Source organism: Rhinopithecus bieti, unplaced genomic scaffold (assembly GCF_001698545.2).
Source record: "Rhinopithecus bieti isolate Rb0 unplaced genomic scaffold, ASM169854v2 scaffold_9656, whole genome shotgun sequence".
In the NCBI taxonomy this organism is placed as follows: domain Eukaryota; kingdom Metazoa; phylum Chordata; class Mammalia; order Primates; family Cercopithecidae; genus Rhinopithecus; species Rhinopithecus bieti.
In genome coordinates this window covers 940,056-959,237 of record NW_016806205.1, presented here as the reverse complement: position 1 = coordinate 959,237, position 19,182 = coordinate 940,056, and the positions used below count along the sequence as shown (strand labels likewise).

At 37.3% G+C, this 19,182-nt stretch overlaps 1 protein-coding gene across 2 annotated transcripts in view; it reads left to right on the top strand.

Moving 5' to 3' along the window:
- Positions 1-2,940: 2,940 nt before the first annotated feature.
- The window catches only part of WWP1 (WW domain containing E3 ubiquitin protein ligase 1), a 70,930-nt gene continuing 54,688 nt past the window's right edge, over positions 2,941-19,182 (top strand). Inside the window, exons 1-4 of one of the 2 annotated variants that reach the window (XM_017875199.1) lie at positions 2,941-3,078; positions 3,171-3,237; positions 6,572-6,756; positions 16,275-16,611. In XM_017875199.1, coding sequence (XP_017730688.1) covers positions 16,556-16,611 — 56 coding nt within the window. In that variant the 5' untranslated portion in view covers positions 2,941-3,078; positions 3,171-3,237; positions 6,572-6,756; positions 16,275-16,555. Of the gene's footprint in view, positions 3,079-3,170; positions 3,238-6,571; positions 6,757-9,619; positions 9,681-16,274; positions 16,612-19,182 lie in introns of those variants that run through there. The other variant, XM_017875198.1, reaches the window with a different exon arrangement.

Here is a 19,182-nt window from a genome sequence, read left to right as displayed (position 1 = left end):
TATTTTAAGAGAGAATGGCTGCAAGTTTTGAACACTAATGAAAAACATGAGTCCACAGATTCATACTGTCCCAAACAAGAGAGCAAAGAAAAAGTCATACCTAGTGACCAGGTCACTAGGTGACCAGGTCAGGGTCAAACCCTGACCAGCCTAAAGGAGACCTCCTTACCACTGCTTTGCTCATTTCCTTCAATGCACTTACCACTAACAGAATGTTTCTGTTTTTTGGTCTACCTCCCCATATCATAGTGAAATGCATAATACCAAAGACAAATAAATTTAAAAAGCAGCTGTAGAGAAAAACAGGGTATTTGCAAAGATTTATGAATTAGAATTGCAGAATTAGTAATAGGAGAAGACAGTGGAAAATATCTTCAAAAGTTGAGAGGAGATCATTACCAATATAAAATTATATGCCCAACAAGTCTGTCTTTTGAGGATGAGAATGCAGACATTTACAGATAAATAAAAAGGAAAGAACTTACCAAGAAACACACTAAAGAGATTTTAAAAGGCTGTTCTTTAGGAATCTGGTCAAACAGCTGTATATTTTAAGGAGAAACCAAATCACCAAATTCCAGACTTTGAAATCATGGGAGATGACAAGAATGAAATTGAATGTCAGTCAATATAGTTTTCTTCAGATATTGATTATTAGAGAAAGCTGAAATTCATGCTTTTGTAGTTTTCTTTTTTTTTTGAGAAGGAGTCTTGCTCTGTCGCCCAGGCTAGAGTGCAGTGGCGCGATCTGGGCTCACTGCAGCCTCTGCCTCCCAGATTCAAGCAATTCTGCCTCAGCCTCCCAAGTAGCTGGGACTACAGGTGCCTGCCACCATGCCCGGCTAATTTTTTTGTGGTTTTAGTAGAGACAGAGTTTCACCATGTTGGCCAGGATGGTCTTGATCTCCTGACTTTGTGATCGGCCCACCTAGGCCTCCCAAAGTGCTGGGATTACAGGCGTGAGCCACTGTGCCTGGCTGCTTTTATAGTTTCTTTGTGTGTGTGCTTTCATATTTCCTTTAGTTTTTCTAGTTGTTTAATTAGTTATTTTTTTTGGTTTTTTTTTTTTTTTGGATGTAAAGTAGAATTGAGGTCTGTGATGCTACAAATGGTTGGGGTATTCTATAAGGTCTTCTTTTATTACATGGTTTAAACTTTTTTTTTTTTTGCAAACAATTTCTTTTTCTTCTTTCTTTTTTGAGACAGAGCCTCACTTTGTTATTCCCACTAGAGTGCAATAGTGCATTCATCATTTGCTGCAGCCTTGAACTCCTGGGCTTACAGGATCCTCTCATCTCAGCCTCCTGAGTAGCTGGGAATACAGGCACATCCCACTGCACCTGGCTAATTTTTAATTTAAAAAATAAAATAGAGACAGGGTCTTGCTATGTTGGCCAGGTTGGTCTTGAACTCCTGGGCTCAAGTGATCCGCCTACCTCACCTCCCAAAATGCTAGGATTAGAGGCATGAGCCACCATGCCTGGCCTTTGGCCTTAACTTTTAAATTTTTTATAGAGACTAGATCTCACTGTGTTGCTGGTGTCAAACTCCTAGCTCAAGGGATCCTCCTGTGTCGGCCTCCCAAAGTGCTGGGTTTACAAGTGTGAGCCACCAGGCCTAGCCACAAAGAATTTCTGTCCAGTGATTAGTAGTTCTAGATTTTTGTCTTGTCTTTTCTGTACATAGATAACTGTGAACTTATTTATTCTGGGCATTTGGTAGATGGAGAACCTCCCCTCCCCACCCAAATTTGTTAAATATAGGAAAGATCAAAGTTAAGGACTTCATCTAAAACGTGAAATGTTCCCTGATTGCAAAAACTGCAGAAAGCCACTGAAGATCAGATTGAAGTATTTGGCCTCAGTTTGAATAATAAAGTGATCACTGATAACTTTCTCTTTTAGTTTTTATTTTTAAATTATAAATTGACAAATTGTAGTTGTATATATTTATGGGATACGGAGTGATGTTATGATCAATTAATACAATGTGGAATAATTAAACCAAGGGTATTAACATATCTGTGACCTCAAATACTTATTTTTTTTTTTGTGATGAGAACATTTGGAATTTACTGTTAGCAATTTTAAATGTACAACACATTATTTACTGTGTACATCACACTGTGCAATATCTCAAAGAAACAGAAATTCCTTCTAACTGAAGCTGTATCCTTTTACCTTCATCTCTCCTTTTCTCCAAGCCCCCTCTAATAACTATTAATATATAGTCTAATATATAGAAATCTAATATATCGCTTAATACATAGTCTAAATATATAGTCTAACAGAAATTGAAGCAAAATGACCTTGAATTTAAGTAAGAACTAGTTGTTCTAATAATGAGAAGGAAGTATTTATCCTAATATATAAACGATGATAAACGATTGTCACAATACGTAGCATTTATCGAGCATGTAAACTGTGCCTCAGAAGTGGTGCTAGGGCTGTCTGTATGGTTTTGCATTTGGTCCTCAACACTGTCCCTTTAGTTTGAAATCCATCGTCTCCATTTTGTAATTAAGAAAGCAAGGCCTAAAGACGTTTGAATAAGTTACTGAATACACGGCCAGTAAGTAGCAGAACTGGAATTTGAAACCAAACTTACTTGACTCTTGTGCAAAAATTTTGCCTCAGCCACAAGAGTCCTCTGTGGTACCTTAAGCTGAAAAGCAAGTTTAGATAATTGATACACTTATTATTTAGATGTATTTATATGTTCTCCAACATTTATAATATGCACAGAAGCAATTAAAGGTGATATTGAAAGCATGGGATTGAGGGGGAAAGAGGAATTACTTAACTAAGTGTCAAAGGCATGCAAAGAATTCCTTCCAAATGTCAAGTACTGAATTAGAGTGATTCTTGAAATGTAATTTTGATTTCTGAAGCATTTTTATGTATGGCAAAAGCTTTTAAATTAGAATATTCTTCTTTCTAGTGGAAAGAGTGAAAGAACAATTAAAACTTTCCTTGGAAAACAAGAATGGCATAGCACAAACTGGTGAATTGACAGTTGTGCTTGATGGATTGGTGATTGAGCAAGAAAATATAACAAACTGCAGCTCATCTCCAACCAGTAAGCTAACTTTATATGTTTGTAAAATTTAAAGGAAAAAGAATGAGCAAGAAGTATATAAAAACCTAGTTTCTTTCTTTCTTGTTGTTCAGTAGAAATACAGCAAAATGGTGATGCCTTACATGAAAATGGAGAGCCTTCAGCAAGGACAACTGCCAGGTAGAATATTTTATTTGAATATGGGTGGCGACATGATGTGGAACATATTTCCTGAGTAAGAATTTTTATATTTTACCTTAGTTTAGAATTTGCCACAGAATTTAGAAGCTTATGTCTAAACATGTCATTTGGTTAATTCTTGTGAAAGTAGCTTTTTAAAAAATTACAGCTTTATTGAGATATCATACATATATCATGAAATTCACTTTTTAAAAGTATATGTTTTAGTAGTTCTTAATATATTAACATAGTTGTGTTACCTTCTCTACTGTGTGATTTCAGAACATTCTACCCTAAAGAGTAACCATGTATGCATGAGTACTCACTCTCCATTTTTCCCTGTGCCCATAAATCTACTTTTTCTGTGTCTGTGAATTATCTATTCTGGCCATTTTATATAAATGGATTCATACAGTATGTGACCTTTTGTGACTGGCTTCTTTTTCTTAGCATGTTTCAGAGTTCATTTATGTTGTAGCTTGTACAGTGCTTTATTTCGTTTTATTGAAAATGGCTTTTTAAAATCTGTATTTAGACATATTTGTAAGTACAGTCAGTTACTGTGGATAAATAGGTATCATACCGCTCTCTGGATTGGCATTATGCTGTAAATCATGAGAAGGTAAATGCTCCACAGATTGTGGCCTTCTTTCAGACATCATTGTGGCCTTCCCTCAGATAATATCATTCTACCATTTCAGAAACTCCCTGGCATTCACAGTTCATGACAATTAATAGAGGCTTTTTTGTTTGAAGTAATTTAAATTGGAATAAAAGTAAATAATAGATCAAATAAAGTGGAATTAGCACCTGAAAATATAAAAATATACTGTTGTAAAACGGACTCATTACCTTTGAAAAAGCATACTGGTATATGACAAAGTGTGACCTTTATTAATCTATAGTTATTAGTATCGTTTCTTCTAACTTGCCCTTTAGTGATTCTCGTTAGACCACTTGAACAGATAAGTATGCCTTCTGAATGTATATTTGGCTTAAGTAAATATATTTAATGTCCATGTAATTAAAAAATTTTAGATGGGTAGAGGAGCTTGAATTACTACCAAATATTGTCGATTGCATAGTAAGACTCTTTGAATTAAAGATTAGTTCTATAGTACCAGGAGAAATTCAGATGGGTTATTTTACCTAGACTTCTGAATCACTGATTCTTTCTAGTTGCCTGGGGAGGGGTGTACAAATCACAATCATTTCAGTCTTCACCTGCCCAAACTTCCTAAACACATCTTGTTCCAAATGTATAGGTGACAAGGGAAAGGAGGGTGGGATTCATTAATCATTTGTTCATTCAACAGATACTTACTGAATGCCTGTTTGATGCCAGACATTAGTTCAAGTACTAAGAATACCAGCCGTGTTCCCATGAAATTTACATTATGGTGAGATAAAGGTAGATAGTAGGCTGGGCATGGTGGCTCATGCCTATAATCCCAGTACTTTGGGAGGCTGAGGTGTGCAGATCATGAGGTCAGGAATTCCAGACCAGCCTGGCCAACATGGTGAAACCCCGTCTCTACTAAAAATACAAAAAAATTAGCCAGGCATGGTGGTGCGCACCTGTAATCCCAGCTACTTGGGAGTCTGAGGCAGGAGAATTGCTTGAACCCAGGAGGCAGAGGTTGCAGTGAGCTGAGATCACGCCATTGCACTCCGGCTCTGGGTGACAGAGCAAGACTTCGTCTCGGGGAAAAAATATATATATATACACACACACACACACACACATATGTGTGTATATATATATGTGTGTGTATATATATAGTAAACAACAGAAGACATAAATACACTAATTGGACATAGCGATAAGCCCTATGAAATCATTTAAACGGGACAAGATGACAGGAATGGAAGGGAGCCTATTTTTAAGAGATGCCAAGGAATCGTCTCTGAGGAAGTGTGATTTGAGCTAAGATTAATAAGCCAAGAATGAACCATCTGTGCAGAGTTCTGAGGGAAGAACTTTAACCTTTTCTGATAATTTCATAGTTATTATGTTTTACCACCTGGCATATCATAATTTGTAATAAACATTTGAAGACTGTTCAGTATGTTTTTGATATTCAATAAAATTGATATCTGCTGCAAAGTGAGCAAGGATGAGCTCAGAGAGAAATAGGTTAGAGAGAAGATGGGATAAAGGTGTGGTTGATTTTCAAAAGATTTGTTGGCTAACCAGGAGAGTGACATGATGATCTGGTTTGTATTTTTAAAACAATGCTCAGGCTGCTCTGTGGAGAGTAGATATGGGATGACCTGTGTATTTGGAAAAGCACTCCTGGCCACTTACAATTTCCAACTCCTTTAAAATTTTTTTGTTTTGTTTTTTTTAAACACTATGTCTCACCAAATCGCTCAGCTCCTTCCACTGCCAATAAGACTTAAAATGTTTGATTTTGTTGTTAGAGTTACTTACTTGCTAATGTATATACTATACATTTTTATAGTTCTGGGATATAATATTTAGCTTTTTTGATCATCCTGTAGTCATGATTTTAGTGCCTAGTATATGCTAATTTGTAATCAATATTTGAAGACTGTTTTTCACTTATTTTTCAAGATTTAATAAAGTTGCAATAGTTTCACCCCAGGTACAATGGCTCACACCTATAATCCCAGGACTTTGGAGGTCAAGATGGGAGGATCGCTTGAGGCCAGGAATTCGAGACCAGCCTGGGCAACAAAGGGAGATCCATTCTCTACAAAAGTTTAAAGAATTAGCTGGGCACTGTGATGCATGCCTGTGCTCTTAGCTGATCAAGAGGCTGAGGCAGGAGGATTACTTGAGCCTAAGAGGTTGAGGCTGCAGTGAGCCACTGCACTCCAGCCTTGGTGACAAAGTGAGACTCTGTCTCTAAAAAAAAAAAAAAGAAAATTTACAGTAGTTTGTACTTGATTTTTATGATTCATATAATTTCATGAACTTTCTGAAACTACTTTTAGAGCTTTTAAAATAGATTAATATTAGTCTTAAATATTTAAAATGTACAACTTGAGTATTGTTGTGAGAGACCTTATTTACTTTGACTTAGTATGTTTGTATACCTCAGTATTTTTTTATGTGCAGAATGGATATACTTAGAACTGAAAAGTAATTAAAACTTTAATATAAAACATGTCATATCTTTGTTAATTATGTCCCATTTTACTTGAAATATAAGAACTCAATTGTTTAGAAATAGAATCTAAAAAATTTTTTAAAAAGAAATAACAAAAAAGAAACTTAAGAGAACTCAATAAATAATTCTTATGAAAATTCTCATGAAATGTTGTTGACTTGTACTTAAATGATTGAAATAAATCATTTTTTTTCAAGGTTGGCTGTTGAAGGCACGAATGGAATAGATAATCATGTACCTACAAGCACTCTAGTCCAAAACTCATGCTGCTCATATGTAGTTAATGGAGACAACACACCTTCATCTCCATCTCAGGTTGCTGCCAGACCCAAAAATACACCAGCTCCAAAACCACTCACATCTGAGCCTGCCGATGACACTGGTAAGCAAGGCTATTTTTGACACCTTGTTTAAAGGAAAAGTAAATAAAGTTTATGTATCCATCGATGCCTACACTTCCCTTTTTGTGCAGTCCAGTCTTTTTTTGTGTGTGTGAGATGGAATCTCGCTCTATTACCCAGGCTGGAGTGCAGTGGTGCGATCTCGGCTCACTGCAACCTCTGCCTCCTGGGTTCAAGCAATTCTCCTGCCTCAGCCTCCTGAGCAGTTGGGACTACAGGCACCCACCACCACGCCCAACTATAAGTTGTTGTATTTTTAGTAGAGACAGAGTTTCACCTCTTTGGCAACTGGCTGGTCTCGAACTCCTGACCTCAAGTGATCTGCCTGCCTCAGCCTCCCTAAAGTGTTGGGATGACAGGCATGAGCCACTGCACCCAGACTGTGCAGTCTTTCTTAATATTCTAGTCTATGATAGGAATTTAAAAATTACAATGCCTGAAATTTTTCCTAATAATTTGAAACTTTCTGGATTGTTTAGGAAGATATTTCAAAATATTTTAGAGGTCAGAACTTTTACTAAGCAAGTGCATATATGAGAGCTAGATTCTTAAGCTTTACGCCACAAAAGTACTGTGTAATTCATGATATAAAATATGCTTCTGAAAGAACTTTAGTTAATTCATTGATTTCTTAGTAAAAGTTAGTAATGAATGGTTCTTTTATCCCATCTTTCAGTATATAGATTTATTATTCTTGGCATCTAACTTGGTGGAAAAATGTACTGGGAGTTGAATAGCTCTCAGAAAGTTTATTTTCCAAAAATAAGCTTTACTGTATTATAGAAGGAATGCGTAAGGAAGATGTCCTCTATAATCCTCAGTGGACTCAGTTATAAGATTCATAAATGTTTTGTTTGGTCATTGTATATTAACTCTTTCAGGTGAGTCTCCTGAAACTTCAACATCTTAGGATGTTTTTAAGATTATTAGCACACAGGTTGGGAATTAAGTTGAAATCCTGGTCTTTTTATTCAAGAGCCTGTATTCTTCCCTGTGTTTGTCCATTTATGGGAAAGTATTCAGAAGTAGAAATACGTAAAGAAGCAATTCAGTATTTACATTAAAATAGATGGACCTTTTTGATAATGAGTCTTCTTTTTTTTTTTTTTTGAGACAGAGTCTCACTCTGTTGCCCAGGCTGGAGAGCGGTAGCAGGATTTCAGCTCACTGCAACTTCTGCCTCCTGGGTTCAAGAGATTCTTGTGCCTCAGCCTCATGAGTAGCTGGGATTACAGGTGTGCACCACCATGTCCCCTAATTTTGTATTTTAGTAGAGACGGGGTTTCATCATATTGACCAGGCTGGTCTCAAAATCCTGACTCAAGTGATCCACCTGCCTCAGCCTCCCAAAGTGCTGGGATGACAGGCGTGATCCACCGTACCCGGCCAGTAATAAGTCTTAATTATGTATTTTTACCCAAGGTTGGTATTTGGGGCATGTTTACCAGGAGTTGTCTGAGAGTTTTTGTAAACATTGAGAACTGACACATGAATGATATTTTAAAATTTAATTTCTTTAATAATGCTCCCCTTAAAAAAAAAAATTAAAAAAAGAAGTAGACTAAACAATGGTTTCCCAAGTACTTACAGTAGGTAGAGTTTTTTAGTCTTAATTTAAGGTGGCTAGAAAACAAAGAGAATACATACAACTATTATGAAATTAATGAGCAAAGTTCATGTATTTTCTGATTTTCACCTACTTTCTAGTAAGAACATTTGTCTGTGAGAGTTCTGTTAGCAAAGCAGAAAAGGAAATATCATCTTGGATTATTCAGATTATTTCTAAATTAAGAACAGATCAGTTAAAATTGCTACTATTTCTAATACAGGTGGAGTATCTCTAATCTAAAAAATCTCAAATATGAAATGCTCCAAAATCTGAAACTGTTTGAGCATTGACTTGATGCTGAAATTTCAGAAATGCTCACTGGAGCATTTCAGATTTTGGATTTTTGGATTATGTAAATGCACATATTCCAAAATTTAAACAAATATCTGAAATCTGAAACATTTCTAGTTCCAAGCATTTTAGATAAGGGATATTCAGCTTGAATATGGATTTGGAGGTTTCGCTCTTATTCCTAAAATATTCAGCTGATTTAATACATCGGTGAAAATATCCATTGACCACTAATTAGTTGTATGTTTTGGCATGTGGATGTATTCAGATGTTGATGTAAAAAGGAGAAGAAATTGAGGCTTTCCTCATCGTAGAATCTTAATTTATACCTCTACAGCTTGTCTGATACTGTATAGATTCTTTCCATTGATAATAAGTTCAGTTCTCACATTTCTTTCTTATTTATCCTTGCCTAAAATTTTAAGGTCAAAATAAAACGAATGTGAGGAACTAGAAATGAAGGTCTTATCGTAATTCTCATGACATTGCATAGTAACTGTAAGGAAATCTATGACAATCTGAAAAATAGTTATAATAGCTCCTATTTGTGCCCTGCATGTTCTAAATAGTATATATGCATTAACAGATTTATCTCTCTCACAATAACTCTTTGAAATAGGTGGTAGTATTTTTCCTTTTCTCTGATGAAGGAACTGAGGCACTGAGAGGGCACAGCTAAGAAATAGAAGAACTGTAATTGACATTCCACTATCTGGCTATTGATTCTGTGCACTTTGCTTTCTTCCTATTCATTTTGATGTGTGTGATTTTTATAGGATCTCAAAGCTATACTGTTCATCTTTTATGCTGCTAGGCTTCAAATAGCATTCCCCTAGCCTTTTCACCACCTCTGATTATTGCTAGTGACATCTGACAAAACAATCCAACTGTCATCATTCTATTGGCCGGTTTACAGAGGCTTCCGGAACCTGTTCTGTTGGTAGCAGCCATTTAACTGATGTCTTTTGGATGATTGTTCATCACTTAATAGGAGGATGAATTCAGGTATCTTTTCAAGGAGTGGGTAATCCCTGTCCTTTTAAGGTGTTGGTGTAAGATGGCATTACTTTTTCTAATTAAGGATTTCAAAATTAGCTTTTATTTTGGAGATGGGATGGAGGTGTGTATATTCTATGTATAACATGTTAAATGTTTTTACGCCCTTAATCTGCAATTCCACAAGCTTGAAATCTCTGAAACCAAAAGGTTTTTTTTTTTTTTTTGGTAAACTAATTTGATGGCAAAATGGCTAGAACTGATGGAAGGCTATTTATGGTTTTTACTTATCGTGCTTACTATGCATATCTCTGCATTTTGCTGCAGAAATATTAATGTATTTAATCATGATGTGTGACCCCTAAACCCCCTCCAAGTATAGTGTAATATACAATATATATGCCATTATCTTTGTTTGTTTGTTTTTTTGAGACAGGGTCTTGCCCTGACTTCCAGGCTAGAGTGCAGTAACACCACCATGGCTCACTGTAGCTCCGACCTCCTGGGCTCAAGCGATCCTCCTGCCTCAGCCTCCTGAATAGTTGGGACTACAGGCATGTGCCACCATGCCTGGCTAATACTAAGATTTTTTGTAGAGATGAGGTCTTGCCATATTGCCTAGGCTGGTCTCAATCTCCTGGTCCCAAGCAATCATACCACCTCAGCTTCCCGAATTGCTGGGATTACAGGGGTGAGCTACCATGTTGTCCACTGCTACCTTTCTAAATTTCACAAAGTTTTGAATTCTGGAACACACCTGGCACTTAAGGTTTCAGATTAGGGATCATGGGCCAATACTAAGGGGTTTGAGACAAATGATATATTTTTGTCAAAGACAGTATTATACATGAAGGCTTCCCCCTCCTCCAACTCCTGTTCTTTTGAAGCTTGAGTAAGGGGATCCATTTGACAGTTTAGTTGCTATGAAGATTGGCAGGTATTCCAGGTTAAAATGGGAGACAGTCATAATGTAGTAATCCTAGCACTTTGGGAGGCCCAGGCAAGTGAATCACGAGGTCAGGAGATCGAGGCCATTCTGGCTAACACGGTGAAACCCCATCTCTAGTAAAAATACAAAAAATTATCCGGGCGTGGTGGCGGGCACCTGTAGTTCCAGCTACTCAGGAGACTAAGGCAGGAGAATGGCGTGAACCCAGGAGACGGAGCTTTCAGTGAGCCGAGATCGCACCACTGCACTCAAACCTGGGCGACAGAGCAAGACTCTGTCTCAAAAAAAAGATTAGATTTAGCCTCTGACAGGAGGTAATGTGGTGTCTCAGCTCAGCCACTTACCATGTTAACTCTGTAACCGTGGACAAATTTAGCATCCTAAAAATTTATGAAAAGAGGATAATATGCGACTACCTTATAGAACAGTTTTGGAGGTTAAATGAGATAATCTAAAACATAATAGTCCTTGGAGAGTGGTATTTAAGGAAAATATATTCTTTTCCACTTTGTTCCTCTGGTCATAACTTCTAGTGTAAAATAACTTTCTCTAATATGTAGTTATTATTTTATTAATCAAGTAGATCAGAGCTCAGTGTGGTAAGTTTCGTGGAGAACTAAATGATATCACAAGTTTATTGTATTTTTTTTTACCTCTATAAATATACAGAAAGTTGCAAAGAAATGTATAGGAAGGTCCCATGCACCCTTCACCAGCCTCCTCCAGTGTTAACATCTTGTACAACTATTTAGTATCAAAATCAGGAAATTTACATGAATATAACCCATAGAGCTTGTTCACATTTCACCATTTCTACCTGCGTGTGTCTGTGTGTTTCTGTACAGTTTTGTCACGCATATGGCTTCATGTACCACCAGTTCAATCCAGATACAGTACTGTACCATCACCAGAAGACTCCTTCATGATGTACCCTCTTTAAAGCCACATCCACTCTCAAGTGTGAACTGAATATTAAAGAAACTTGCTGTGTATATGCAAACAGTTATTTTTCATATCGTAGTTTTAAAATGGAGAAAAAATTGTATTTACTCTAGTATTTCTACTTTTTTCTTCTTTATATTTGAATGTACTTTTAGAGTGAGGACAATTGCATCGTGCTTTGAAATGGATATACCATAAAGTTCATGCGAAACTTAACCTCTCAAAGACTAAACATAAAGTTAGGAAGATATGTCTTATAACCCAGAAGTCATAATGGCTGAAAGTAAGGCTTGGGATACGTTCATTAAGAAACCAAGTCAGCGGGTGTGGTCTTATGTCTTGTGGAGATGAGATGGTTTGCCTAAGCTTCTGCTATCATACCTGTTACATAAGATTTTAATTTTTTGCCCCATGTTTCTGCATGAGCAGGGAGCCTACCATCCTGTCCTTCCTCTTTCCTTTTCCTTTCCTTCTTTTTTCGGTTTTATCTGTTCAGTCTTTCTTATATCCATTTGTCAACAGATGTTTATTTTGCAGCTACCATAGGCTGCACACTGCCAGGTGAGGTGGCTGGGCACATAGGTATCAGAGTTTCTCAATTTCAGCACTATTGACATATTGGCCCAGGTAATTCTTTGTTGTAGGGGGCTGTCTTGTGCATTATATTAATAGAATGTTTAGCAGTATTCCTGACCTGTGTCCACTAGGTGCCAGTAACGTCTTACCTTCTCCTAGTTGTGATGACCAAATGCATTTGCAGACATTACTAAATGTCTTTGGAGGTGGGGAAAGCAGAATCTTCCTAGTCAAGAACCATTGATATGTATGAACAGTGATCTCTCCAATCAAATATTATTGTGGTATCTTAATGCAGTTCTGAGCAGTATTGAAGAACAAACATTTGTTGAATTATTGAATAGAAATAATTTGTTTCTAAGCTACCTTTTTCAAATTAATAGACTTTATATTTTAGAACAGTTTTAGATTTACAGAAAAATTGGGCAGATTGTAGAGTGTTCCCATATGTCCTCCCACCCCACTCAGAGTTTTTCTCTTATTAACATTTTGCATTACTGTGATATGTTTGTTACAATTAATGAACCGTTATTAATACATTGTTATTAACTAAAGTCCGTAGTTTGTATAGTTTGTATTACCTTACATTAAGGTTCCTTCTTTGTGTTGTACTGGTTCTGTGGGTTTGAGAAATTCATATTGTCATGTTTCATTTGTTCATCCCTCAAACCCTTTGCAACCACTGTGTTTAAATACTGTCTCTGTAGTTTTGTCCTTTCCAGGATGTTACATAATTGGAGTCCTACAGTATGTGTAGCCTTTTCACATTGGCTTCTTTCACTTAGCAATGTGCATCTAATGTTTCTCCATGTTTTTTGTGGCTTGACTTCTCATTTCTTTTTATCACTAAATATTCACTTATTAAGGCTCCTTGGTTACTTCAGTTTTTGGCAATTGTGAAAAACATTGCTATATACATTTGTGTGCAGGCTCTTACGTGAATATAAGTTTTCAATTCATTTGTACTGAGGAGTGAGAGTGGTGGGTTGTGTTTTTAAAGTATGTTTACTTTTGTAATGTAAGGCCAAACTGTCTTTCAAAGTGTCTGTACTCCTGTATTCCCACTGCAATGAATGAGACTTCGTAGCGCTTTGCATCTGACCAACATTTGCATTTCAAGGAGAGTTTATTGTGTATTACTATTTTAACAATACTGAATCTTCCCATTGAGAGATATTTTATGTCTGTATTCATTGTGTCTTTTTAGTAATGTTTTTTAAAATGTTTTCTTCACACCGGGTGTGCGGTGGCTCACGCCTGTAATCCCAGCATTTTGGGAGGCCCAGGCTGGGGAATCACTTGAGGTCAGAAGTTCAAGACCAGCTTGGCCAACATGATGAAACCCTGTCTCTACTAAAAATGCAAAAAAAAAATTAGCCAGGTGTGGTAGCACATGCCTATAATTCCAGCTACTCGGGAGGCTGAGGCAGGAGAATCACTTGAACCCGGGGTGTTGAGGTTGCAGTGAGCTGAGATCGCACTACTGCACTCCAGTCTGGGTGACAGAACAAGACTCTGTCTCAAAAAGAAAAAAAAAAAAAAATTTTTTTTTTTAGTGTAATCTTGATGTTGATCTTGTGTCTGTTCATTTTGCTGAAATGTTTTAGCTCCAATTAGTTGGTTCTAATGGGTTTTTAAAAAAAATTTTCTTGTGTGTTCTAAATAATCTATTTGTCATTTTCGTTACAAATGAGTTTTACTGTCTTCTTTCCAATGTTGTTATGACTTTTCTTAATGGATTTTCAAATATAATCAATATTGAATTGGCATGGTAATTGTGATCTTCCTTGTTTTGTTGCTGATTTTAATTACTCTTTTTCTTTTTCTTTTTTTTTTTTTCAGACAGTCTTGCTCTTTTGCCCAGGCTAGAGTACAGTGGCATGATCCCGGCTCACTGCAACCTCCACCTCCTGGATTCCAGCGATTCTCCTGCCTCAGCCTCCTAAGTAGCTGTGATCACAGGCACACACCACCACACCCAGCTAATTTTCCTATTTTTTGGTAGAGATGGGGTTTCACCATGTTGGTCGGGCTGGTCTCGAATTCCTGACCTCGTGATCCACCCGCCTCGGCCTCCCAAAGTGCTGGGATTACAGGCATGAGCCACCGCGCCCAGCCCTGATTTTAATTTATTCTTGATCTTAATAGAAGTTCTTACAATAGGCTGTAATCCCAGCACTTTGGGAGGCCATGTAATCCCAGGTATGTAAAAACATGCCTGTAATCCCAGCACTTTGGGAGGCCAAGTCGGGTGGCTCATTTGAGGTCAGGAGTTCGAGACTGGCCTGGCCAACAAGGTGAAACCCCGTCTCTACCAAAAAATAGGAAAATTAACTGAACTTGGTGGCAGGCGCCTGTAATCCCAGCTACTAGGGGAGTTGAGGAAGGAGAATCGTTTGAACCCGGGAGGCGGAGGTTGCAGTGAGCTGTGATTGCACCGCTGCACTTCAGCATGGGCCACAGAGCGAGACACCATCTCAAAAAAAAAAAAAAAAAGAAGTTCTTAAAATGTTTTACAATTATTGTATATTAATGACTATAGGTTTGTGATAGATAATCTAGATTACTTGTGAATTTTTCCTGATTCTTCTTGTCAAGTATTTTACCAAGATTTTCTTGAATGCTTATAATCATATGATGTTTATCCTTTAATCTGCTAACATAGTAGATTTTCTAATGTAGTTTCCTAATATCAAATCATCCTTGAATTTATACACGATGTTAGTCTATAGTCTTCTTGTTCTGTTGTTGTTCAGTTTCAGCTTTGAAAGGTTACAGTACCTTCCCAGAATGAGTTAGGACACTCCTTTTCACTTTTTCTCGCCTAATGTATTATAACACCTTAAATAACAGGAATGATCTATCTGATAAAGGCTTCATAGAATTTTCTCAGAAACCTTGCTGAGCCTGGGGCCTTTAGGAGCGATGGTATTAGAACTTTCATCACCTTTTGCATTGCTACTCTGATTTGTCTTTTTTTTCTTTCCCTTGAGTTAGTTTAGCTAATTTCAAACTCATTGATAGGAAATTGCACGTGGTATTTCTAATGTTATTTATATTAAACATGTTTTCTTTATAAAACTTGGAAAGGTATATTTCATGGTTTCTCCAGCTTTCCTGATTAAAAAAATCATATGCATTTGTTGAAAATGCAGATCCCCAGGTTCCTCCCTAGCGATTTCCCCTAGAGATTCAGTAAGTCTAGTATGAGGACTTAGATATTATATTTTCAGTAAGTTCTTGAGTCATATCAACTGCATTAGGAAATTCTGATTTTTTTGGGGGGGTCTTTTCACCAAAATTCATTTTCTTCTACTTACTTTTTTCTTTTTTTCTGTGCCTGGAATGAATTCTAAGCTCTTTTATTACCTTCCTTTCTTACATCTTTGATACTTCTTTGACCATGTCCAGTAGCATTTAATCTGAGTGGGTTTTTTTGTCATTAATTCTCCTAAAATTTGTGATTATGTCTCCCCCTGCCATTTCCATTAGAACTTTGATATGTGGTTTTCCAGAAGGTTTTATTCTGTAATCTATTCACCCTTACAATTTTAATTTGACTCATTTTTATAGTGACACATAGTCGAAGTAGATCAATCACACTTAAAATGAAAATTAGGAAAGCTGTGTCACTGGATTGCAGTACTGGGTTTTTTCTTGAAAAAGTGTAGAACAGGTTCTTGTAACCCCTATAGTACTATTTTAAGAATTGATGCCATCATATAGTTCCTACTATTGGCAAAACAGTTTGACGTTAGCTACCATTTACACAAGAGAAGAGCAATTGAAAGGGATCATTTTTCAAAGTTTAGATGGCCCATACAGACTTCTCAGAATTGATGATTTGGAGGGAAAACATTGGTTATCTTAATGTTGGTGTCTCTCTCCTTAAGGTTGTTATTATTATACATACTTAAATTTTTATCATTTACATATTTATCCCTGAAATTTTGAGCAACAAAAACTCCATTTTATTTTATGTTACATATTTTGAAAAGATTACTTTGTCTGCTGTTTGGAGAATGGATTGTAGTTGCTTAGTCTGGATTAGGCTCTGAATAGTGTAGTCGATTGATTAGGTAAGTGATTGCTTTATCATTACTTGATAGATTGTTTTATTAATTTTCCCTTCTCAGTTAATGGAGAATCATCCTCATTTGCACCAACTGATAATGCTTCTGTCACGGGTACTCCAGTAGTGTCTGAAGAAAATGCCTTGTCTCCAAATTGCACTAGTACTACTGTTGAAGATCCTCCAGTTCAAGAAATACTGACTTCTTCAGAAAACAATGAATGTATTCCTTCTACCAGTGCAGAATTGGGATCTGAAGCTAGAGGTGTATTAGAGCCTGACACCTCTAATTCTAGAAGTAGTTCTGCTTTTGAAGCAGCCAAATCAAGACAGCCAGATGGGTGTATGGATCCTGTACGGCAGCAGTCTGGGAATGCCAGTGCAGAAACCTTGCCATCAGGGTATGTTGAATTTTTTAATGTCTGACTTGCATTTAAGTAGCAACTCTGTGTTAATATATGACTATTGAATGTGTGTATAAAATGTTTTCATTGTTCAGAACTTCAAAATCTAAGTTGGGATCTGAATCATACTATTTATTTACTTGCTGCAAAGAAGTGCTTTTTGAAACTAAGAACAATTGCTCATCTGGTTGAAATATATGTAGTATGAAGGGAAAACAAAAATCCTGATGTTAATCAGCAAAACCCTCTTGATTTGATTCTTGGTTTATTTTTACTTTTCATAAGAATGACCATGATACTCCATATAGTATCTTCAGTTCTCTAGCATCCTTGGTGGTCTGTTGCCAGACCTCATGCTGGAGAGCAAATAGCCCTTCTTTTCCTCAGCTAATAAATTGAGTGCTGGGGAGTCACATACCTTGCTGATTGACGATTAAAACACAGTTTTCATTGCTGGTTAGTAATTCTTAAGCTCTTTTAAGTTTCTCATTATAATTATTTAGCTCCCCATGATTTTCTTTAAAGAGTATTCTATATGTTTATTCCATTTGATCATCTCCTCTGTATTCATGTAATAATTTCTTTGTCCTTTGGCACTGATAATACTAATATTAATTAATGATTAATTGTCTCTGCCTTCAAGAAGCTTATGTAGTGATTCACAGTTGTAAACGTGTACAGTATATACAATATGGTCAGAAAGTGCTGCAATAAAAATATGGGCACAGTACTTTCCAACACAGCTTACAGTGATCAGAATGTCAACTCTTGTAGCTGTTGCAACTGCACTTCTAGATGTCTCTACACTATTGTCTTCATTTTCTTACCTCAGTCACTGTTAATGTACCTTGGTTTTTTTTAGAATTGTTTTTTCTCAGTGCCCTTTACTGGCTCATCTGATGTTGTCCACTGCATAATTATGATTTCAACCTTTGGTCTTCCTTTGTGTGCTTACCCCAGTAGATCTAGCACTCTCCATTATTATTGTTTTGGAATGGAGTTTCACTCTTGTTGCCCAGGCTAGAGTGCAACGCCACAATCTTGACTCACTGCAACTTCTGCCTCCCAGATTCAAGTGATTCTCCTGCCTCAGCCTCGCGAGGGGCTGGGATTAGAGGCACCTGCCACCATGCCCAGCTAATTTTTGTATTTTTAGTAGACACGGGGTTTCTCCATGTTGGTCAGGCTGGTTTCGAACTCCTGATTTCGTGATCCACCCTCCTCGCCTCCCTAAGTGTTGGGATTATAGGTGTGAGCCACCACACCTGACTGGCGCTCCATCATTTTAACTGTTAAATCTATACGTTCAGGCCAGACTTTTCTCTGAGCTTATTTTCAACCGCTTTTCCCTCTTCTGTTTCCTGCAAATGTTTCAGCTTTCCTTTCGCTCTCAAAAATCTCTTGTCCTGTGTCCCCTGTCTTTGGTAAATGAGTCATTTATCCTAGTCTCTCATGTAACAGTCACTGTGGCAAAGACGTATAAAAAGCTATTCTTAGCCAGGCGCGGCGGCTTACGCCTGTAATCCCAGCACTTTGGGAGGCCGAGGTGGGTGGATCACGAGGTCAGGAGATCGAGAGCATCCTGGCTAACACAGTGAAACCTCGTCTCTACTAAAAATACAAAAAAATTAACCGGACATGGTGGCGGACGCCTGTAGTCCCAGCTACTCGAGAGGCTGAGGCAGGAGAATCGCTTGAACCCGGGAGGCGGAGCTTGCAGTGAGCCGAGATCACGCCACTGCACTCCAGCCTGGATGACAGAGCGAGACTCCGTCTTAAAAAAAAAAAAAAAAAACATTCTTACTGCCAGGAAGCTCATCATCTAAGTGCTGGGGGTGGGGAAGAGAAGTAAACAATCAGCCAGTATACAGTATAATTAAAGCTAATGCCAGAGGTAAGTTTACGATGCCATGACAAGAACACATGCAGAGAAGGAATGGGAGGAGTCACCTGTGCTGTTGAAGTCGAAGAATACTTTCTGAAAGCTATGACACTTCAGTGGATTCTGAAAGAAGAGGAGGAGTTAGCACAGTGGTGAAAAGTTTCATTTTTAGTAGCGCCGACTACACATTCAAATCCCTAGTACCCATGAAAATGAGTATGCTGAACCCAGGAATTCTTATTTTGTTATAGTTTGAGTTCAGCATTTGAGGCAGCAAGATATACAATGCTGAAGAGAAAACAGCCCTATGAAGAATTTTGTGTGATTGCAAAGGGTTTTGAACTGTTTTCTGAAAACCACTAATAAGCATTAAAGAATGTAAAGCATACACTGTTGGTGGGATTGTAAACTAGTTCAACCATTATGGAAAAGAGTATGGCAATTCCTCAAGGATCTAGAACTAGATGTACCATATGACCCAGCCATCCCACTACTGGGTATATACCCAAAGGATTATAAATCATGCTGCTATAAAGACACATGCACATGTATGTTTATTGCGGCACTATTCACAATAGCAAAGACTTGGAATCAACCCAAATGTCCATCAGTGACAGCATGGATTAAAAAATTGAGGCACATCTACACAATGGAATGCTTTGCAGGCATAAAAAAGGATGAGTTTG